Source organism: Strix uralensis, chromosome 1 (genome assembly GCF_047716275.1).
Source record: "Strix uralensis isolate ZFMK-TIS-50842 chromosome 1, bStrUra1, whole genome shotgun sequence".
NCBI lineage: Eukaryota > Metazoa > Chordata > Aves > Strigiformes > Strigidae > Strix > Strix uralensis.
In genome coordinates, this window is record NC_133972.1 from 19,966,734 (window position 1) to 19,991,502 (window position 24,769).

General features: G+C 38.2%; 1 protein-coding gene across 3 annotated transcripts in view; it reads right to left on the minus strand.

Annotated features, from left to right (window-relative positions):
- SEPTIN7 (septin 7) overlaps window positions 1-24,769 on the minus strand; it is a 65,274-nt gene that overhangs the window by 20,145 nt on the left and 20,360 nt on the right. For 2 of the 3 annotated variants that reach the window (XM_074858569.1, XM_074858580.1), the window contains exons 3-6: window positions 15,396-15,592; window positions 5,717-5,823; window positions 736-836; window positions 17-151 (exon numbers count right to left, since the gene is read on the minus strand). In XM_074858569.1, coding sequence (XP_074714670.1) covers window positions 17-151; window positions 736-836; window positions 5,717-5,823; window positions 15,396-15,438 — 386 coding nt within the window. In that variant the 5' untranslated portion in view covers window positions 15,439-15,592. The remainder of the gene's footprint in view (window positions 1-16; window positions 152-735; window positions 837-5,716; window positions 5,824-15,395; window positions 15,593-24,769) is intronic. The other variant, XM_074858589.1, reaches the window with a different exon arrangement.

The following is a 24,769-nucleotide window of genomic DNA, read 5'->3' on the forward strand; positions in this document are numbered from 1 at the left end:
ATACACTAATACGAACCCATGTCCTGAAGGAGCAATGAAGTATAAACAACACTGCACTCTATTATCTGGCATCTGGCGTCTGTTCACTCGAGATTCTGCATTCAGGTAGTCCTCAAATTTACTGTCAATGTAGTCGATAACTGGCTGCCAACTGCAGAGGTTACATGAATAAAAACCTGTAAGTTACATCATTTATGTAAAAAAGTCTGTTAAGAAATAGATGCACACTATTTCCCCATGGGTTGCCTTTTTTTTTTTAATTAAGAGACTTCAGCAGAGCACATTTTAAGTGACCAGCTCCTCAACATACAACCGAGTTACATAGCTCTGAAGATACAATCTGTGAGTTCACTGAGAAGCCCTTTCAAACACAATTACCTTCATTGTAATAGCATTAAATAGAACACTTAACAGTAGCCAAAGGAATATGCTTTACCCTTCACACATCTTGTGACAGCAGAGAAGTTGGTTCTGCACACTGCATGTGTGGATAAAGAACCAAAAGCTCCATTCGCTTTAAAAAGGGAAAAGCTGATAGCGTTTCAATTGAGTTATAAAGGTACTTGCAACTACAGTCACTAAAATTTTCAGCTAACTGAAAACTTTAAAAGCATTAATATTTTAACTGAAGATCAAAGCATGCATTTAAAAAAGAAGTCACAAGGTATTATCTCTCTCACACACACAATACACAATTTGGAATTATTGTGGGAAAACATTCAAAGAACGTCTTACCAATTACTATTATCCACAGCATCTCCAAATCCTGGTGTGTCAACTATTGTAAGTAGTAGCTGAACACCACCCTCTTTGATTAAAACTTTTGACTGCTCAACCTGTAAAATGAATACGGTAAGATTAAATTTTTAACAGTTTAGTCACCCATCTTAAACACTGGGAAAATCATTCAATGAATAAGAACTCTGAGAAGGAATTGCTAACTTTTCTGCTTCAGAGGGATACTGGGTCTGTGTTTTCCTTATAAAATCCCAAAGATTTGATAACCATTATATTTGATGAAATTGTGAACTTTGGTCATTTCAAAGAAAATTACACTTTTCAAAACTAATCCTCCCCTCAAGCACCTTAGACACTTCATTTCTAGTCCTGTTAATGTATTTTTAAGAATACTTTTATTCTTCAGCTAGTATAATGCTTGGGAAAGGAATCACAGAAAGTGATGGTTTCCTGTTACAAACAGATTGATATTGGAAAGTAATACAATCTAGCCGCAATCTGCTGAGCTAGACCTCACATGACCATAATGGATTGGCTCCTTGTTAGCTCAGGTCACTGATGGAAACCTGGCTCAGAAGGCAACTGCATCAGCACAAGGCATGACGCAAGATCTGGGTGTGGGAACGCGCGCCTCGAGTTGTGACCACCCAGCTGCAGCAGAGCTCAGCCAGCTTGCAGTAAGCATGTCATCAAACAGATTAAGCACGTCACGACACAGAAAATTTAGGCTAAACAGCAAATGGACTGCTACCCACTTCCTTCTGCTAATATCTCAGTAATTACCGATAATGCCAATGTCAGGCATATCTGTCTGAGGAAAGTGCTGTACACCACTGTCCTATCAGTCTGATCCACAGCAGTAAGAAATGACAAACTCATGGCAGCATGTTGACTCTTTCCAATTGCTCACACATTTATTCATAGGTTTTTCATTGATATTAAGACCATTTCTATTAAATCCCTAGTGATGCCATTTTCTAGATAAGGATTCAAGAAATCAACCATGCAAGCCATTTATTCAGAGCCACACACAAGTTGGCAGACATTGATGCCACCTTGTTGCTCATTGCTTAACATTTCTTAAGCCTCCTTGAACCCTAACTGGGCAGAGAAAAGAAAGTTACATTTAACTAGGTGAGCATCTGCAAAAACATTCAGTAATGAACTTTCAGAAAGGCTGGAAACCTCAATAATAAATCCTATCTGGATGGTCTCTTGACCAGTTCAAGATTTGAGAGAGATCGTATCAATGCTGCTTAAGCGCTTGCACATCCCTAGTTATATAGGTGAAACACGCTCTCTCACAGCCACACCTGAACATTGTCGTAAACACTTTGCAATCACTGGTTATGTGATGCAATGTAAATCTACAAAATAAATTTAATGTTCTGCAGGAAGTCAAACTAAATACCTCTTGCACAAGCAAAACACTGATTCTAATGCAGAAGAGAATATACAGAAAAACAGAAAACAGTAACTAACTGCAAAGAAATCTCCACATTTAACCTGTGAGTATGCAGGATGCTATTTTTATCTCCTCATCAGCAGGGATCCTATCCAAGCCAGATCAATCCTTTTCACTTTTAGGACACAATGAATTAACTTGGCTACACTACAGCTGTCTATAGCATGCAATCATCATGAGCTGATTCCTCACCTAACAAAAAGACCAAAAAAAACCCAACCCCAAACCAGTAAGGCAGCTTCATAAAACAAGACTCCCCAGCACTCGGCTACCTGGATGCTAGTCACAGAAGAACCCAGGTTGGGGTGGACTTCAAGGCCAACCCAATTCAATCTCCTACTTCAGCAGGCCATACCACAAGGTTAGAAAGGTTTAAGAAAAAGAAATTTAAAAAGACGGGAATGCACACACGCCTGCCTAAGATACCACCAAGCTACCCTTTCACTAACTGTACAACTCCTATCCTTCCAAAAGCATCCAGTCCAAAGACATGAGAATCTAGGAATACATGCAGTGCTTTAGAAACTTACATTTTGATTGTGGTAAATGTATTTTTTCTCCCCCTCAGGAGTTCTACAGAGAAACTTTATTGTACACAATCGATGCCAGAACTCCAGACAGTAATCCCTAGCCACACAGTCAACTCAGCCAAGAGTTTACTACTCACAAGCTTTAGCACACAGGAGATTAACTTCTGATTCCTCGCATTCTTTTTGCTATCTTGCATATAGTAACCACAAAGTCCTCCTATAACCAAGCTCTCTGCAAGTATAAGAAACCCATAACACTTTCAAAATACTAGAAATGATAATGTTAAGAGCCGTACTCTTGCCAAGAGCTACAAGGTATCAGCTTTATTCTCCAGAACAAAAATTCCCAGCAAGAACCATTAAATTATTGAGCATTCACGGTGGAATGCTTTTACAAAAGCAGCAATTAATAAAACATTATCTTGTACATGTGTTTATAACAAAGGAAAAGGAAGGTCAGGAGACCCTCAGAAATGCCACGCCAAACATTCTTCCTGATTCTGTATGCTCGTAAAATGTAAGTGAGGCTGAATTTGTGAAGTCATCTTCTGACGAATGGTCTGCAGTAACTGAATCTCTGCACACAGTACTAATACCTTACTGGATGGTGAGGATTTAAATTTATTCTTACTTTTCATAAATTCATGTAAGTATCTTGCTATCAGAGCAGGGTTTTAAAAAACCTACAGAACAAGAAACATTAGTTGATCAAATTAAATGTCCTATGCTTGTGTTGTGGACAATCAGACCGTATCCACCACATATTGTAAGCAGTAGAGACTACTGGTAAGAGACAGTGGGTGAAGAACCTGCCATAAAGCTTCTGTAAAGTTGCATTTTTCTAACCTAAATGGATGTGTCCATACATGGTCAAAGGCACTGAAAGCAGCAGCATCTGGAAAAGATCCAGAAAATCACTGTAAACTACTGTCATTCATAGTTAAGCATCCAACTGCATCCTATCATCCGATTTACAAGTATTCCCAAGGGATTCATGGAAAACATTAGTTCAAGTCTTGGAATTTAAAACTTTTTAATAAAAGTCTCCTCCAAACTGCCATTTTCCCATGCACTCCAGTCAACTGGGTCACACGGGTCTCCTTGGCAGTTACTACACAGCATTTGTGATGTGATGCTTGTTACAGCTTGACTACTTTTAATGGATTAACAGGGCTTTACTATACTCCACTTAAGATAGTGAAATAGTGATCAGAGAAAACATATTTCATACCTGATCATTTCTGAAGAAGTTTCCTTTGAATTCTGACATCAAATCACTTACTATTAACAGTTTTTCTGTGTTTTCCATGAAATTAATACAAGGGACCTGCCTCACAAAACAACTTTAAACTGCAATTGTTTTCAAGCCCAAGCCACAGTTTGTATTTACCTACCTGAAACTCTCATACAACTCCTGATCAGTAAGTTATTCCCACCATATAAGAGCAGGTGATTATTACCACCAAGATTTTAGAGTGCTCTGGTGGTCTGTCTCATCTCTACCTACAAAACCCTTGACATCCTCAACCTAGAAAGGTTTACACTGACAAAGAGTACAAATCCCATGGATCCAAACAGCAACTCCCACTTTTAAATCTTTGATTTCATTTTTGACTGGAATCACCTCCACATCATATACATAGTTGCTAGCATACACAATTTTAGGTTGCAGGGGGAAACAATTTTATCCTCACTTAGACATTGACACTGAAAATTAGACAGTTTGTTTCCTTCTTAAAATGCTACAGTTACTGATTTTTCATTGTCACAGCAAGTAACTGAAAACAAACGTTGCACTACAAGTATACTCAAAAAAAACCCCTCATTAGATAAATTAAGCAACAGTTTCTAAGGGTAAAGGCAGTCTTCAGATATATTTTATTCCAATCACATTATTTGCTAAGTCATGATAGACCCCAATTCACTGCTGAAAATAGTTTTGGCTAGATCTCGGCCACCCTCAGACTTTAGCCCACACAGTGGAAGCAGGAAAAAATGCAATAGATTTTCAGCCAGAGTTCTGTTCAAGCCCTCTTTCTCTTTTTCAGCTTTACATGCAAAAAAAAAAAAAAAAAAAAAAAAAATTAAGTGAGGCTTCCTGAAAAGTATGGGGCTTTTTCTTCAACCAGTAAATTAATAAACATCAAACCATCTCTGAAGAACTCAAAAGGTCACAATGAACAGATCATCTAATCTTACCACCTAATACATCAAAGTACTTAATTCAGATTCCAGAAACTCCACACACACAGTTTTAGTTTAAGTTTTCTTACACTGATCCACCTTTAGCCAGGGTGGGACTGAGTTATCTTTGAAAGATGTTTTGTAGTAGCTTTTTTGTTTGTTTATGTGTAAATTCTTCCCTATGATTTTTCCCAATTTAAAAAAAAAAAAAAAGAAAGAATCTTCCAATGACAGGGCATCCAACCCACTGTTACTTAAACTTTAATTCAATGAACATAACCTGAATTGGTTTATCTTTTGCTAAACCAATGTGTAATCAACAGTAATGAATCACACTATGGCTCTCCAATTAAAAAAAAAAACCCACACCAAAAAACCACCCTTCTTCTTAGTTTTCCAGCAGTCACTGATTATTTCATTAGTAAGTATATTATACCAGAGCTTAACTATTTGCATACCTTTTCCAGCCCACTTAACATCTCTTTGAAACAGGTACATTAATTCAACCCTTTTCATCCCATTTCCAAACAGGACTGCACCCATATGAGGTTTCGAAAGTACAGGCAGCACACAAAGTATTTCACCTCAGGGCTCCCACACTTCAACAGGCTACAGTCTCAGAACCTGGAAGTTTTGAATAGCTAAAGTACACTGAAAGACACACTAAATATTTCTTAGTGGTTCACATCATGGCTAAACTTAGTTGAAGTATAGGTGCTTATGTGACAACTGTATCACCTTACATTACTAAATTGCAAGTTATATTGTTCATGCTGCAGTTTTTTCCCCTCTGACATACCTGTACAGTCTTTTTAATTCTGTGTGATGGACCTGGATACTCTGGGGAATACAATTCTGTTAAGAATAATGAGTTGATTAATGTTGATTTTCCCAGTCCAGATTCACCTGGAAGAAAACAGAACAGTTTCAGTACAACCTGGAGTATCACACTGAGTACAAACATTATATCTACATTTCAAATACTCTTGAAACACAGTACCTGAAAACACACACTGTGCTCTAAGGCTTTGGGAACCTATCATCTTTTCCAGCTCCAAGGAAAACCCTGCGAACCCAACTGTCACTGCTGGATTCTACAGACATTCATTTTTCTGATCACATTAAGTACTGAATGCATTTAGTACTTCTCCATTGCTCCCATTACAACACACAAAGATGATATTACCCCACATTAAATTTTATAAACAAGCTGTCTTCCTGGTATGACTTCCTATCATAATGCCAAAGCAGACTAAGTTATTCCTTTATTTCAAGTATTATTTGAGAGTCTTATTGTCAAGGAGGAAAAAAAAGAAGGGGGAGGGGAAGAAAGAAAGAAAAAAAAAAAAAAAGAGAGAGAGATGGACATTAGTTTGGTCTAACTACTAAGACCACAAGAGCTAAAAAGCTAAAATGAAATTTCAGAACTACGTGGTTTGCCTGGGAATTTTGTTGTTGAGGCAGGGAAGGGGGATTGGATTTTGTTTGGTTTTTTGGTAATTTGTTCATGAACAACAATAAGACAGGCTTGTTAAAGAATCTGGAGACACTACTGCCATGACAATCCAATCAAATACAGTTACAATTCCCACAGCAAAGATTACCCCCCATTTACAGCTCTACAGAGACAGGAGCAAGAATTTTGGATCAACTATTTGTTACAGTATTTAAAAAGACAAGGCTTTTGCTTAGCTTTCTGTTGTAAAGAAATTGCTTCAACACGGCAATTCACGCTGGCATGAGAACTAAAGAAAAAAGTAAACCAGAAAGCATCATTTTCGTAAAGTATTCATATGCTGCGCTGTTAGTGCATAGACCTAAACAGGAACAGTCACACAGAAATTTGCTCTTAAGCTAATGAATTTGGGTGCAAACTACATATTTTCACTGAGGGAGGAGAACGAACTGCACTGCCCCCACACTTTAAAAAGAAAAAACCTAACCCGCTAATGCCTCCACCCACAGTAAATAACGGTTGATTTAGAGACTAAACTCAGAAAGCTTCGAAACTTGTCTTGAGACAAGACCTGGGTTAATGCAAGTTATCGAGAGTTACAAACCAGAAAGTAGTTACAAGCCCCAGTAGACGAGACCTGGTCCCCACTGTACTAGCCGGCTGGGTTTCATACACAAACTAGCTTATACACATCAGCGGTCTCGATTACAACGGTGTAGCACAAAAGTCTCTGCAGTCCCGAACAGAGCGATCTGATTAGCTATACTGTAAATGGATTAGCAGCTGATGAAACATTGCAACCAGAGCTCCTGCAGGCTGGCTACATTATTAGAGCTGCTTGCTCTTCAAACCCCACCCTGTCTGACAGATGAGCTAACCTACGCTGCAAGCAGGGCCTGGCTACAGCTGGAAGATGGGCTAAGGCAGCCAAGAAACAAGGAGATACTCAAGTTATAACCTCAAGATATTAGTGCTGCGAACACTAACCCTGACACAACCAGCTGTATGTGAGCCAGAAGGGACAGGCCTGCTGACAAGCATTTCATCACTACCGCCGCAGATTTTGCCTTTTTCTGTGGTCAGATGCATTAGACATTTCAGAACTACACAGTAAATACAGTGCCTAAAAGCTTCTGGTTGTAAGGGACTCACATCTTCTACTCTGCACTTGCGAGATCTTTAGGGCAGTGTCAGCTGCAGCCGAGAGGCTTCCCTACCAAGCCTGCAATAGAAAGAAGCTCTGAAAAGCACAGCTTTCCAACCTCATAGCTGCCGCCAGTTTGAAGCTTAACCTTGTCCATCTCCCAACTCTGCTCAAGATACACGTATCATTCCAGTTAAACTGAAGAGTTTTTATTCCACCCTACTGAACCCATCAAGAGGAGGGCTGCAATTTTGCAAAGTACAACTCATGTCCTTTCAGTGAACATCTTTTAGTTGACCGTAATCTTGCAAGAGGCTCTCTACCGCACTACTGAAGAAAGATTTGTGTATCAGATGCTACTTGATGATAAAAAAAGGGTTGTCCCTTCCCCCTTCTATTAGGATTATTGCTGGTCTTAACATGCTACAGAATTTAAAGTGGAAAACACTCAGAACAACCACTTCTCCCCAAAATCACAGCGCTTATCAAGTTGCCATTGAAATTCAACATATGGAAATAAGATTTTTCAGCTTTGAAAGAATGTGATGGAAAACCAGCAGCTCTCCCTACATGGTTCCTGCAGCTGTGGCACTCTGTACCAAGTAGTTCCTGAGCTGCTGAAGCATTACGCCCTGATTGATTTGAGGTTTGTTTCCCCTCCCCACCTCCCTTACAGTAGCAAGGATGGGAAGGCAGTTTTGAGCTGAAATTAGTGAAGAAACTAGTATGCTAAGGATATTTATGCACCACTTTGTTCCCAAAGGTGCCCAGTCTCCTAGATACCCTTACCCGTGCTAACTTTAATCACTCAGTGCAGATTGTAACAGTTCAGGCTGCCACCAGTAATTGAGGTATTACAGGTAAGGGTTTGCATCAACACACCAATCCTGGATGCAGTTACGTGCTTAGACCGTGTAACAGTCAACACATGATGGTAGTAAAAGGCTATAATATCAAATAAAACAATTACACTGAAACTGCAGGCAAAAACAATAACTGGAAGATTCAATATTGTACTATGCGGAGTCATGCTGCTTCCACTGTGATCAAACAGGAATTTATCTGCTGACTACAGGTGAAGCAAAATTAAAGAAACCAAATGTATTTGAACAATTCTAGCAGCCTTTTTGGACACATTAAAATATTCTGACCTTAGCTAGAAATATGATAAGTAAAAACCAATCACAACCCCAAACAAAACCCTCCATTCTTCCCATGTAGGAACCTGCTCAACCCAAGTTCACCTGGAAGAATTGCCTACTGGAAAGGCTGGGAATGCAGCTTCCAAGGATGCAAAGGGCTATGAATATGATAAAACACAAGAGAACAGGGAAAACAAGTGGAATTTACTTTGCCTTAACATGAAAAAAAAAAAAAGGTGCATCCCAAATAAAAAGCGTCTTCTGACTTTCAGTAAGCATTTCTGATGAGACTTTGCCCTTTCACCATTATATGAAGTGGCATAAGGATGTAATGTAAGAGAACTGTTTCAGCAGTAAGAACTGCCAGTCACTCAGTGCATCATGACGCAGTTAGATCTAGCTGCCTAATTTAGATAAGTGAGTGATTTTTAGAAATATCCTCTCTTCTGTTTTCAGCATGAAATGTTTTCTTTCAAAAGAAAAAAATACTTTGACTTTGCAGGGTAATCCTGAATCCAAGAGTTTAATTATTTTTGGTATCCAGCTACTGCTTTTACCTTGCCCTCATTCTCCCACGAAATGTTTCATATATGCTTCAAGTTCTTCTGAACCAACACATGGTTTTCTTCATTATTTTGTGTCTTATGTTTATCAGCAAATTAGTGTTTCAAAATTTCAACATCTTCTCAAGCTATTTTTCCTCTATAATCATATTCAAATACATGGAGCTGGCCACTCTTGGTAGAAATAAGCATGTACTTTTGTTAGTAAAAGGACAATCTTTTGTCAGACCTTACAGGCTTGGCAAAAGTTCCAACTCTTCTCAAGTTTATGAATTTCTAAATGGCTGCACAACTACTGGATCTTTTCTTATACACTTAGGTTAACAATTACCTGTCAACAATTAGCATCTTTATACAGATGGCCCACGGCACATCATTTAAAGTTAACCTTGGATAGCAAAATTTCTTCTGTGAACAAAACACTGATCAAATACTTCCCTTTTTCTCTCCACAGATGAGACTAGCTGAGAGATAAGAAGGTAGACAAGAAAACCCCCAACATATTCGACTTTTTCTTTTATATCTCAAACACATTTTTGGGGGTCAGGAGAGACTACTGGCAACCACTGGAATGGCTTGTAAACTATGGTAAATAGTCTCCAGAAAAATATTAAAGCAGATAAGTATGGAGAATTAACAATTAGAAAAGAATTAACAATTAAAAAAACTGGAAAAATGAACTGCAACCCATGGGAATGGGGGAAAGCAGTACTCCAGAGATGGAAAATAAAATAAGTAACTCAGATTGTTCTCAACAGAGCTACATAAATCTTTCACCTTCATTTTCAAATCACTCCCTGTAAACGAACCAGAAATCCCAATCTGTGATAACCAGTTAGAAAATCTACTCACAGCTAAATTGCAAGTGTTCAATACATGGCTTTTTTTTTTTTTTTTTTCAGTTCAACTTCTATCCATCAGCTCTTGCTATGACTTTAGTATTACAAAGAAACTTAAACTGCAAGCATCTCCTCCCTATGATAATTGAAGGGAATTGTTATCCTTAAATCTTAACGATGCTGCTCTTTTCACCGTTCATTGTTGTGGCACATTGAGAATGTGGCATATTTCCAACCTCCTCCAACTTTTCAGCCTCCGCCATTCTTACTCAAATGCCTACAACAGAAATGGACACGCAGACCAGTCCAACCCAGCTTCTAGCTTTCTATGTAACTCCTATTGGGGACTCTTTATTTTCTCATTCATATATTACATCTCTTTATAACGCACCACACTACATCTTCTAGCTACCACATCACTCTGAAAATCCAGGATGGATTTTCTACTGTATTTCTAGGATCTTGTTTTCTAAAATTCAAGCCATGAACTTAAAAGCATGACTTACATTCTTAGATTTATGACCCCATGTGGAAGTTCATTAAACATACCAAGTGATCAAGATCACTAACCAATACTGAACATTCTCAGTGTGCACTCTTCATTTTTTTAATTCCTACATCTTCATTAAATAAGAAATTACTCTTGCAGAAATCACCAGAAGTTTTTCTACTCTCCACTAACAATTACTTGGCTATCTACTAGTCAAACAGTATTTCATGCCTGTGCCCTGGGACAGTCAATTGCACCACTGGGAACGTGACCACACATGTTATCTGTACTTAGGAATTTCAAGTTGCTTTCCCAATCTCCAGGTGGGACTACAAGATTGCCTAGGAACCACCCACCTGCAAGGAAAACGCTTTTGGTGATCGCAGAATTGAAAAAATGGGACTTCAAACTACTCAAAGAGCTATGTTTCATGTATTGTCACCAAGAAGGTGACCCAAGTCTCCATTGCTGTGTCTCTTCACTGAGAATGGTAGGAACTGCAGATTCGGAAGGTGCATTAACTGCTAACAACTGCGGTGGGTGAAAGAAGGTAACTCATGCCTGTGGGGCTTGTACCTTATTAGAGACAAGCCACCAATGTCATACATCCCAGGGTAAATTGCACAATTTTCTTCAAAGCTTCCACTGCATTCTGAGTAGAAATCTGTATTTAGTTACTTCATACAAGCAGTCAAAAACAAGCTGCAGATGCTTTATCAGAATGAAGATATCCAACAACACATTTCTTCTCCAATGTGACTGGGCATGGATTTTTAGTGCATTTGATAGCCCCAAAGAGTTATTACAAAGGGATCAATTTCAACAGAAAAATGATGTACTCCTCCACAACTTATATATACAGAATGTTTACATCAAAGCACATTTTATTTTTAGAAGGTGAGCCAGTGTTTTCCATGGCATTTTTTCCATTTTATAAATTCTAATTACTGTGACAGCTTTTGCTTAAAACATAATCCCATCAGTTTGATGCTGTTGACTCAAACAGGGGCAAAAAGCTTGTCAGAAGACATAAAAAGTAACTCATTTAATCTTCTTTCATCCTTGTACAATTCAGTTTATGTGCACGACAGCACCTGCAGCTTTATGCAAATACAACGGCTTTGATAGCACTGTAACACACAGGTTTTGGCTTTTACACAGAAGGGAAGCTACATGAATGATCAAAGAGCCTGAACTACACCAAATGGTATGATGGAACCACCCTCTCACCAAGGGGGAATGATACTCTGCCATGTCATTATAGATGGCCACAAAAACAGACACTATAAGATGCTTTTAATTTTAAGTCTGATTTTAGAAGCTTTCGTAAAGGCTAGTTCCTGCCTTCAGTGCTCTACAAAATACAAACCAACATTTCGATAAATATACAAGAACATCCAAATGAAACTCATCAGAAAGAGGGGTGGGAGCAGCACGGTGCTGCACAGCTGCTCCCATATATCTACAGTTCCATGTAGAGTGGTGCCATGTGAAATCTTGCAAAAAGTTCTACTTTGTATTTTATAGACGTTTATAAAGGAAAGAAAGCCAAAGCTCCACCATTTCACAACTTGAATTTGGAGCATGAATTATGGAAGTAACATCTGTTAGAGCCACAAAGCTGATCCTAGCAAAACAGAGTAACAGGGAAGTCTACCAGCAATTTGCCTATCAGCAACTGCATCAACAGCAACCAAATTTCTACATTCAGGATATAGTAAGACAACTCAATCAATTTTCTTACAGCAAAATTTAAGAGCAATAACTGAGGACAGACTCTTGGCATATCGTTCTTGTCACAAATGTCATTTAAATAATTCAGAAAAGCCATTAAAAGCAGGGTAGGGAAGTACTTCAGAATATTGCAACAGATTCTAGATAGTGTTTTTCAAGTACTATTATTTCCCCTCAAAGCAGAAGCAGTTCTAGCTTTCTACAACTGACAGATTAAAATGGCCACAAAACAACAGCTTAACTTCACAGGTGAGATTTTGGCTGCTGCTAAAAGAAATGGTCCCAACTCACCACTTGCACTAGAGTTCATCATGCAGCACAGTGAGGCAAGAAGCAACCCAGTAAACCAGGGCATTAGGGGCTTGAGAATGGGAAAATGAGGGAAAGACGACACCAGACAGATGAGGTAAATCAGATCTACAGGCTCCCAAGAAGAGGGGAAGGTAAATGTAAAGATCTGCATTTAAAACCAGACCTTTTCTCTGCAACAAAATACCACCAACAGTTCACAAGTGAAAGCATTTGTGACACTTCATGAAGAAAATCATATTTTCTCTAATTATGTATATAGGCTTTGCTCCTCATAAATAGCATGTCTGCAAAGTAGCCATTTAAAATAGGATATGTTACTTAAACATGAGGCAAAGGAAGCAAATTTTCAGTATTAAAAAAAAAAAAAAACCCAAACTTTCTAGCCTAGTAAAACCAAGGAACCAAAATCACAAGTTTCTCTTCATTTTCAGTTCTTCAGCATGACTGCAGATGAAAAAAACACCGCACAACATTGGTTCAACCCTATCTAGTATCAACAACAGCTGAAATGTGACAACCTGGGCTTCAGCATCCAAGCTTGCATGGAATTACAAGTACGCAATTAGCAGCTGCAGCCCAGGCTTGCCAAAGCTTACCCCGCTTTTCTAGATTAGTTAAAGGAAAACTCCTATGTCTGATCAAGCTGTAGTCATACTGCAATGCAGCTTCAGAGACATTACAAGCAAAATGTTGTCACAAGTGACCTACATAGAAAATCTGAATGCACAAGCTATCTGTGAAATAACTGGGTTAAAGGATTCAGCTGGAAATGACAGAAGCTGCAAAGCTCAAGGACAACAAATCTTCTATGGTTAAACCCCATAACCAGTATATACCTTGAGACTTCACAGGCTTTGACAAAGCCAAAATAAAGAACCTTCATGAGAGAAGAAAAACCCCATATTGCTTCAAAATGAAAGCAAGAGGCACAAAAACTGTTGTGAAAGATGCTAAAGAAGGATGTTCTCTTTAAGATTAAGAAATCATATGTCCGAGACCACCTGGTCTGGAAGAATTATGCATCTAGAGAAAGCTGCAAAGCTGGACTTACTCTCTGGAGACATATACAAGTATAATTGATTAAACTCCCCAATTATATGAACTTTAAAAAAACAGGAAAAAATAAAGAAAGATGACAGGAACATGAAACTTGTAATCTATGCATTACTATTGACTACTAATTTTACAGCATTTCCAGTACATAAATTCTAACATTTGCTGACTCAAGAATGAAAGGTTGTTAATCAACAGATCACAGATTAATTAGTCACAGTAGGATCTTTCATTACTGGGGCAGAAATAAAACACACAGCTGCCTACATGCTGATGAGAAAATAACAAGAGTGATTGGGTTTACTTAATTTTTAAGACTAAAATACTTGGTACAGATAAAGGGTCAATACCTTAAAGACAGTATAGCTTGCATTACTTGTATTCTACTTGAGAACAAAAAGTACTACAGATCAACTCTAGCAAAAGGAGAGAAAGATGAAGCACATTAGGCAGGATGTTACTCAAAAAAACACCCAACTGACACATCTAAGGCAATGAATATCACAGAAAATTTCAAAAGGGCTAAGAAGAAAATTGTTTTTATTTACATGGAAGCTAATGAGTCTCTACAGAACTCTATGAAAGAGCACCCAGACTGACTTACTCAACACTGCATCAGCTCTTCCCTTGAAAATTTATGCATGAACACAATAAAAACTACTGCAAGTAAGTGCTGAGTGCTCCCAAAATACCCCAGGTTGGACATTCTGCTATCAAGTCAATCCACAAAAATCTGTCAGAGGACTGACCTTAGAAGATTTCCAGTGCTAGTCAAAATTTCTTTCAATACCTTACACCTTGTCTCTGATGCCTTCTCTCCTTAATGTCTTTGGAAGCACTTGTTATTGCAGGCAGCACAAGGGAAACTATGTTAGGACAAGACACTTAACTGGCACAGTGGCAAGAGAAAGATACAGATAGCTTGAAAGAATTCTGCAGATTTACCTCAGTGATACTATTTTGGGGGCAATAAGGAATGAAAAGTTAGGGCAATGTCCTTTGCAAGTCAGGATAATTCAGCTTTTTGGTATTTGGTCTAGTGTTAGTCAAACAAGGAGCAAAAGGATGGCAAAGATGTGCCCTGCTGGATACACTGCTGTCACCCCTAAGCAACCTTGGCAAAATACACAAATTTGATACCTCAATTAACTTGGGGGCAGTTACACGCTTTTGTTTCCATAAAACAGCTTACACTGTAGTCGTAAAAATGGGTATTTTATCTCTAACAAAGGCAAAGGTAGGTTGGAATAAGCTTGTGCTGTCAAGACTACACTCTTTTTAATATGGTGAGAAGAACTGTTTTGCTTAAGTGCTAAACCATTGCTTCCAAATTGATGCTGCCACTATTTAGTTTTCTAATAATTACTTGGAGGAAAACTGAGCCGCTTTTGTAGCCAACAATAGAAGCATACATTTACAAAGCTGAAAGGAAAACGGATAGGTCTGATAAGGTGATATCCTAAGACCTGTCTAGCGTGCTTGCTATGTTTTGTAGCAGATGAGCGTGAAGAACAGACACGGGAGGTGGACCAGGACTCCTGGAATTCCTGCCAGCTAGGGACGACACAGCCCAGAGCCAAGGAGGCAGAATCGGGTAAGTCACAGGCTTGTCCTTTCCAGAAAGTGAGGATGATATACAATGAGTTTAGACAAAAGAAATACAAAACATAATTCTTAAAATATTTTCTCACATAAATTCTTAAATCATTCAGCCAAATGCAATGTAAAAAAGAAAAAATACTGACTTGGTAAGTTAGTGAAAATCTGACATCCTCTTTCCTCTCTCATCCGCTGCTGAGTTGTCAGCTATTGGTTTCTGCTATGCCTGGCACTGATGTAGCAGAAAAGTGGTGAATAAATACTTGCCAATAGTCAGTTTCCTCTAAGTTAGCAACTTTGTATTATATTCCACATTTTTGTCAGCAGTGTATGCCTCCAAGACCTAAAAAATAAAGAAATCTCGCAATTTCTCCTCCACTACAGTGTAATGGTAGCTCTTTAAGTTAACTTTTTTAATACAAAATATCACAAAATCTCCCCTTGTCTCCTATTTCAATATTTACGCTACTCTAAGGCTCTGAGTTTCACAGTGGATTTTAGTTACTTGCTTTTGTAGGGCTTGTGGCACATAAAATACTGTAGTAATTTCTACATTCCATAAGTTTGAATATGAGGATACCACCTTTGCAGTTACTATGGGTTTTCATTTTACGCGAACTTCAGAATCCGAACTGAAAAAGTCTCATGTTGCTCTCCTACAGCAAAAAGCTTCTCACGTGACATCTTTAAGAATTTGCTTGAGTAATTGTCAGATTCCTGTTCAAGTTTGTTGTCGAAAGTGGTATATCATATACTTGTTCATACTGAAATAGTAATTCTACTAATGAGACTTCATAAAAAAAAATTAAGAAAAGTTTTAGTGATACATAGTAGTCCAAATAAGATACATCTAAGTAACTTGTAGTAATTTACAGTTCAACATATGTGAAAGCTCTGCCTTTAATAAAAACTTGGGGAGTAATTTGAAAAGACATACAAATAACATTTCCATAGCCCACAAATGTTTTGTTTGAAACACACATCCTAAACAACTGATTTAAAGCCAAGGCTGTATGTACACTAAACAATGTGTCATTTAGAAAACTTCTAGTTGGTCTGTTTAAAATGAGAAACAAAGACTCGCCTTCATCCTAGATCATGTCAGGCAGCTGCAACAACCAGTGCTTCAAAAAAAGTGTCAACTCAAAAGCACATTGCCAAAGTGTAGAGTTATGCATCTATTAACACCAGCTGATGCATGACTTCACCTGAGCAGTGCTACAGTTGTGCTCCTCCCCTGAGCTCTCAAAAAATTTGACACATACAGAATCCACAAAATACAGTTTCTAAACATTTACCTAGGAATATTTTTCAGTTGTATCCTACAAAACTGACTTGTGCATAGCTTCGTTTAGTATTTTTAGTATGAAGGTATCCATAGGATAAACTGCTCTTCCAAATACAGAAAACTTAAAATTCTTCAAAGAAAATATCTCAGACACAAATATAGATGCTTCATTACAATCACCACAGTATAGTCAGTAATTATACTGCTGAAGATTCTTAGCCAAAAGCAAACATTAGTTCAATGCAACCAAGGCTCATTTTGACAAGTTACTTAAACAAATGCCTAATCACTGTCATATCAACTAGTACCACCACCAAAAAAAAAAAAAAAAAAAAAAAAAAAAGAATTCCCAGTCTCCATGCCAACCCTTCTTTGTGCTGACACAAGATTCTTCTTTTGCCACGCTGCAAATGGGCTGAAGACTAACCTTCCTTGCAGCTCCCAGAAAATCTTCCAGCTGGATTTGAACACTAATCTAATTTGGGCCAAGTGTTACTAGTTCTTTCAGCAGCAGCACAGACTTAGGCCAGGTTAAAAATCTGAACTTCAGCCTAGAGGAACAGCTGCTATTGTTGGACCACAGTTTTTTCCAATTAAACCAGAATGACACTTCATAAATGCCACTGAGGCCAGTATGCCTCTTCAAGTGCTTAAAATGGATGGAGAATCATTTCCATACTCTTATTCATGCAACTGACACCCTCTACATCAACCAAACTTTCTCATCCAAGCACCTTCAAAAGGTTGTCCACTATATTAAGAAGCAGCATGAAAAGGGAATTCCAGAATCTGTAAAAAAGGAAGACGATAGTAAGAAAGAAAAAGCTCTACAGGAAAAACAGTCAAAAAGAGGCTGACCGCATATGGAATGCACAGTTTAATTTTTTCCCCCTTCACTTCGTTCTGTTTTTCATTAAGCAAGAAAGCCCTTCAAGTTTGGGGGATTTTTTGAAACAAAAATTTCTCAAGTCTTATTTTCCTAAAAGTCACTGTAACCTGGTTTGGAAAAAGAAGCTGACAAGTGCACAGTACTGAAATGAAAATACTTATTTAAATTTTACAGTTTTAAAAGATGTGCAATTTCTGAAAAGCTAGGAAAAAAACGAGAAAAACACAAACCTTGAAATAAACAAGTTAATAGTGACTCCAGTGCCACATTAAAAAAGTGGTTTTCTGTACAGTGTTTTATCCATTAACATCTGTGACGCCACTCGTCCTTGCCACGTTCCGATGGGAAACCTCTCAAAGGAACCAGCTATCTTGGACACAGCAGTTCTAGTTATTTTCCAGTGGTAACTTTATGCTGGTCATGTTACAGATCCACCAACATTAAAATGGTCAAAGGAAGACTAGAAAAAGACAGTTTGCCACATCACATTGGTCAGTGGAAAAAGGGCTGTGTCCAAGAAATCCACTGATATTGATATGAGGTAAAGAACTGCAAAACAGAGTCATGGCTAAGGCAGTGACTGCCAAGGAATTTGCATTGATTCTAATATTTTTGAAAAGGAAGATGCAAGTCTGGATTCTTCCTAGCTCTTTCCAAATGCTGTGGTTAAAATAGGTCATTGTGTAGTAAAACATCCTCGTAAAAGGGGCAGGGTGGGGGAAGAACTTCTACAGTTTCAGTACTGTCAGTTATTGTACAAACTTAGTATGATTAAAAAAATGGCAAGTTTTTGTACTTGAATATCCATAGTGTTACCCGGAACTCTGTTCTCAAAAGTAAAGGCAAGACAACAGCCAGGTCAAGATCACAAAAGTGAAGGCCTAGATGAAGCAGCCTAAAAGACAGGGAATTAAAAGGATAAAGCCAGCAGGCTCAGTAGTTACATTGCACTGTAAAGCATCTCAAACATCAATACTCATCAGATGGCGAGCCAGCATGCAAACACACATCAGGATCAGGAGAAAACCTGGCATTGGGAGGAGGGAAAGTGGGAGAAGAGAAAGTTGGAAAGTTTTCAAGAAGTACAAGGTAGTTTGAATAAAATTGAAAAAAACAAACTGCTAGCTATATCTGAAAATAACAGCTATACAGAGGCAACCCAAACCTATGCTGCTTCTGAACAAAACTTTTCAACAGTGAAGCACTTAAGACATGCAGACTAACCAGACAGAAAGCAAGGACGGAGTCCTAAACTGAGTATCGTACTGGGAGAGCAATACTAGTCACCCCAGCATCCAATTATGCTAGAGTGACAGTCCTACAGAAAAATCAATCAGAAAGCTGTGGAAAATGGTTTTAGGCAAGATCCAGACTTCAGCAAAAAATCTCTGCTGCACTGAGCTGTTACAATGTACATCAATAAGCCCTCTGCTCTCCCAAGAATATTCCTTCCAAAAATAAACTCACCATAAACAACCACAACAAACTGCCTCTTTACAGTATGTGTCTCAGCTTAACTGCTTTTTAGTTTGATCTAAACTCATCTACACTGTAAAAACAAAGATCAAGGTTGTCACTACCACCCCTCCAAAACATCATATTTTATTCCAAATTTCCATGAAGGTTTGTTGTTTTGGGTTTTTTTTCCTCTCCCCACTCATCTCTAATAACGTTTCATTTGAATTATAGGCCTAAATTGGTCCAGAGATAATTCAGGTACTGAAATACCAACAGACTTACTCGTAAATGGATATAACTTGCTGCTTTTACCAGAGTTGTTTCATAACATCCTCCACCCCCTCAGCTGGAGATGCAGCACTGCAAGCTCTATCAGGACGCTATACTTTCTTTCAACTATATAGGTAAGTTAAAAAATAAATAAAAAAATCCTTCTCTACTAGCTAACTTCCTAATTATGAAAAGGAGCATCCTCATGCCTCTAGGTCCCTGAAAAAATAATGAGATGCATACTCTTGTCTCTTCAGAGATTTAAGGGCTTCTCCTCTCCCAGTCATGACCATAAGCTGTGTCTTTTCTACTGCTTAAAATAATCCTGAAGGACTGGACATAAAGATAGCATATTTCTGGGTCAAAATTTTTCCTAAAACACACCTTAGCTATGATTCTGAAAGGAGTCATTTAAAGCATACTCAAAGATTTAAGTTGAAACACTTCTTTAAAAATAAAGTATGTCAACCAGCCACTCCTGAAGTCGTTGTACGAGGCCTACTGAAAGTATTTCAGCAAAAAGTATATGCCGAGGTTGGGGTTTTTTTTGGTTTGTTTGCTCTGGTTTTTGGGTGGCTCAGTGTTGAAAAGCTTCATTGTAACGATTAAAAGGGCTAGGATAAAGTGACCTGGATGGCTTTTTCCAGTCCCAAAGTATAGATTTTTTAAAAATTATTATTTATTTAAATATAAATAGCCCATAAAGAATGACATTAAGTTCTTTAAATTGATTGGACAACAGTAACGTCTGCAGCACAGAAGAAATATAAAGGTCATTTTCAGCTATAGTGCCTCTGACAGCAGATACAAGATACTCTTCAGCATTACATTTGCTATTTCAAATCAGGTCAGATTTGCTCAAAGCTACACTGATTTCACAGCATTTGTATAGAAGAACACAAAAAAACCCTGATCACATCTTTATTAGTGACCAGATTTCAAAGCTATTTCACTGGTTCCTTTTTGCTGTTAGGACCAATTTCCTGATCTTAAAGATCATTACAACTATTGGCCTTTACTCAGCAAACTTGAGGAAGCTCAAGTCTACTACAGACATACCATACCTATGCTCCTGCCTGCTTCTACATGCTTAACTGACCATCCTGAAATCTCACAAACGGGAACAAATGGGGTGGGGGAGATGGGGGGAAAATATCAGTAAGACCCCACCATCCATTAAAGATGGATGAACGATCTGCTAATTTCCTCATCAGGAAAAGCTAACACATCAAAACACTGCAGATCCTCAAGTGCTACCTGTCAGTGCTAAACACTTCCACATTTATGGAATTAAGATGAAGAAGCTTGAAGCTTTTACCACTGACAAGTTTGCAACAGTTGACAAAGCAATCTGTCGGTAAAAAGGAGCCAGAACTACCCTGGCTACTTCAATTTAACTTGAAATATTTAAGTTGCAGCTTTCAGCCTGCACATTATGTGCACACATTATGTGCTTTTACGGATTTTCAGAGTTTCTACACACAAAAAAACCCTCAGACTTCTAAAACTTGCTACTAGACACCTTTCTGATTTTTCTTCTTTTAAAGAAATCAGCATCACTTCACAGAAAATATGAACTACTTCCTACATACAAGAAAAGCCAAACACTGCAAAATTTGCATAAAAGGTTGTACTGCGGGAACTAATTAAGACTTGACTGCACCTAAGGCCACGTTTACGCTTTTACTGAACAAGAGCTATGCTTAGAAAAATTATCTTCATTTGTAAACAGTTAATATGGGCTTAATTACAAGTATATACTTACAAAAATGCTTCTAAGTTTTATGCATTATTATTGTACAAGTTGTTCTGTAACTGGCAGAATCCAGTCTGGTTTTCTAGACACCAGTGGCCATCACTTCCTACCAGGCAGTTAGTGCAGGTTCCTCTTTCAGCCTTCTTGCCTCTCTGTCTTCCTGAAAAGCATCCTCAGCATAAATCTGAAGGCAGAGGGACTGAGTGCTAATTAGCAAATGGTCCCTATTAGATGTAATTGTAGACAGAATCTTCTGATTTGGTATTTTTTCTGAAAGAAATCAAGTTCACGTGCTGCTAGACTGCCCCACGATGTGAATGAAAGCCCAGTAAATGGGAACAACTGGGAGATTCACTTCAAAAATGGAATTATGATCAGAGCTAAAACTCCCTTGTAGATGCAACCATCTAGTACGCTGTTTCACCAGACCAGAAACACAAGTGAGACCTGCTAGCCAGTAACAGTTGTGCTAACTAATCAGCCAACTACTGTAGAATAGAAAAAGCTTATTTATATTGTTCCCCAGAGAGAGAAAGTCAAACAATCCTATAAACATTTTACAAAACCAACATCTATATATTTATATGACATTTCTAGTCTTCAGCACCTTTTGAAATTCTTCAAGAGGTCCCAGTGTCATCTAGCGAGACGTGGTGGAGTAAAAGGGAACTGACAACAGGCAGCATGATCACTTAAGTCTTCCACACATAAGGAAGAAAAAGTGTTCTGCTGCCAGACCAAAGGCATGGGGAAAAAACAGCACTGATACTTTACAGAGACATCTGCAATCCTGAGTTAGGCTATAAAAGCACTAATTTTAAAATCTGAATGCAGAATACTTCCCCAGTCTCAAGGGGCTCTTTCACATGATCACTGCTGGCCTTAGTTACCTAAAAGCTTTTTTCTTAGATAAACTATCCAATTATAGGGGTATATAATTTATATTCAACCTAGAAAGGAAAGAGACTTCCCTTCTCCCCTTTTCCTCAGAACTGAAGGGTCTGTCTTCCTATACCCACAGATGGAAGTAAGGAAGTAAGCTTTTATTCAACCAAGAGAGGAACACACCCAAAACAGTTTTTTCCTTTAGTTGTATTTCATATACATCTGTATTAATGCTTTTGGACTCCAGTTTCCTTATCCAGAGCCTCGGTGTTGGTCTGTTTACTCCCTCTCCCATCAAGTGCAGAAGCAAGATTTCCTCCAGAGCAGAGCAGTACTTTCTAGTCCTCATCCCCTCAGACTACCTAAAGCAGCGCCCATCGAGTCAAGAGCCACTTTTGCTGACCCCACCAAAACACGGTGGTGGTTTGCAAACCAAGGCAGCAGGATCCACACAGAATAGCAGGGATGCTTCCCCTTCAAGAGTCAAAGGTGAAAGTTATTATAATGTCAGTGTTTTGGAAGTGGAATATAATTATTGGAAGCAACCAGCTGACTCCAATATCAAACAGGGACTAGAAGTTAGTTCCCTTATCTTTCTATTCAGGAATCCTGCCCAAGAAAACAAAACTGAAATAGCCTATGTAAGACCATGCAACTTTTGCAACCACACTCCTACTCTCATATTTCATAACCCCCTGAATACATTTTATTTACAGTTCTAACTTTAGTCTATTGACCCAGGCAGCAACAAGCTGGAGAATATGGTTAGATTATTTTGAGTAGTATTTTGGCAAGTATATATGAATATCTTACAAGAAAATGAATTGAGCACCTTTGGATCATAGGGGAGAAAAAAACTTAATGCACTCTTTTCCTCACAGTTCTGAAAATGAAGGATGGCATAGTACACAGCAAACATACTCCTACCTGGAATGTATTATTATGTAGCAGATCTCATAAGACTTCATAAAAACCAACATATTTAAAAACCTTTTTGCATACAAGCCTTATGTAAAACTAAGTAAATCAGTATTACTGAAAAACAAAACAAAAAACCCCACACCACTGCAGCTTTAAAGTTGTCCTCATCTTTTTCACTCACTTCTTTCCAAAAGCACTACTGGACCCAAAGCATACATAAAATACTATTTTAGAACTTCAGTGCATTTAACTGAGAAGGATCAACACTAAACTACTACTTTTCATATACCCTCAAACAAAAAGTGCCAAGAAAAACATGTATGCAACAAAACAAAAAGCTCTATTAATTCATCTGGTTCATACCATACACAAACAGTGCTCAGTTTTGATTTATGACCAATGCTAACTACTAATTAGTCGGCTTAGAACCGAGATATTAAGAAGTCTGTTCTGAAAGGCACGCTAGAGTAGTTTTGACAAGCTGAAGTAGTTAAACTATCAACATAGTACAAGTCATAGTCACTATGCATAAACTCACATACAGCCAACAGGGAATATAGACATGGTAAAAATAACAAAAAACCCCACACCACCTTTCAAGAAAAGCATTACACGACAGCTTTTATACACAAATAAAAAAAGGTAAAATTTTACTGCATTTTAGCAAAACTTCTACTTTGTTGGGAGCTTTTTTTTGATATGAAGTATTTAAAGTTTTCTTTGCTACTTTACAAGACTCTTACAAAAATAGCTAAAACACAGAACTGTAATTTCCATATCCAGGTTTTATGAAAAAATATAAAATCTGTATTCCTATACTGAAGGTCTCTATAACTAGCTTAGAGTGAAATGAAATGTCTCAAAATAGCTGAAGGTGACAAAGAGCTTAGGAATAGCTTCCATGTATCCTTTTATACTCTTATGGCTTTTATACAGCCATACTGGACTCTGAAAAGAAAACCAGTATGTTCTGCTGTTCTGGATGCAGCTGATTTATTATGACCTTTACTTTTAGACAGAGACTTCAGATTAAAGTGTTATGCCGAACACCCTTGAAGCCAGTAAACTGACCCAGCTTGTTAACAAGCTGCAAGGCAAAAAGCAAGAAAACCCTTCAGAACAGCAGTAGTCAATAGATCCATAGCATGATTCAGATCATGAACAAATGGATCATCACATCTGTGCAAGAACTAATTCTGCACTTAACCTTTAAGGTGCTTTTTTTTTTTAGACACAAATCATGTAAATTAAAAAAAAAACAAAACAAAACAACACCCAGAGGATTACCAAATGTATTTAGTGATACTTTGACGACAGAAAGGGCAGAACCAAAAGACATTTAAGCCTTCAAGAGGAAACACCCAATGAGCTCACATGTTACACAAATGGCAAAAAAGCTTCTGATGAAAGAGGTATGGAGAAAAATTTAAGCTTATAAAAAGGCCCCACGATACAATATTCAGACCAGTTCCAAAAGTTTAAGTGGAACATCAGCAATTGCATTCATTCTGAACAGTGTCTATGCACAATGTCCTGGGCACTGTAACCACCTGACTCAACCAGCCAGACAACAAGTCTCTCCTAACAGATCTGCTTTGTAATAAACTGTTAAGTGGCAACTCATTTACCCTAACTTTTTAGGGAAACACTGTATACCACCTCTACCCCACTCAACTGCAGGATTCCAATGTGTCCTCTTATCCTCATTTGCGTCACCTCAAAGAAGGATCACAAAAAGCTGCGGTATTCAGCAGGTTTGAGGTAAGAGAAATCCTTGGGGGTAGCAGGGTACCGTCTGACAACCTCTCATGGCATGCTGCAAAGAGGCTGAACAAAATCCACCTTTGTTAACCGATCTGACCAAGGAAACTTCTCCATGAACCACAGCTTTCCACAATCCCTGCCCACCTTATCACCAGTCAGCCACCCCGTTTCCACTTCTTCAGCAACACCCAGTGCTAAATCTGAATTGTGTGATTCGAATCAAGGGTAGCACACAGCAGGATATCCGTCTCAGTCACATTTTTCCACTTTTTTATCCACAGAAATGCAA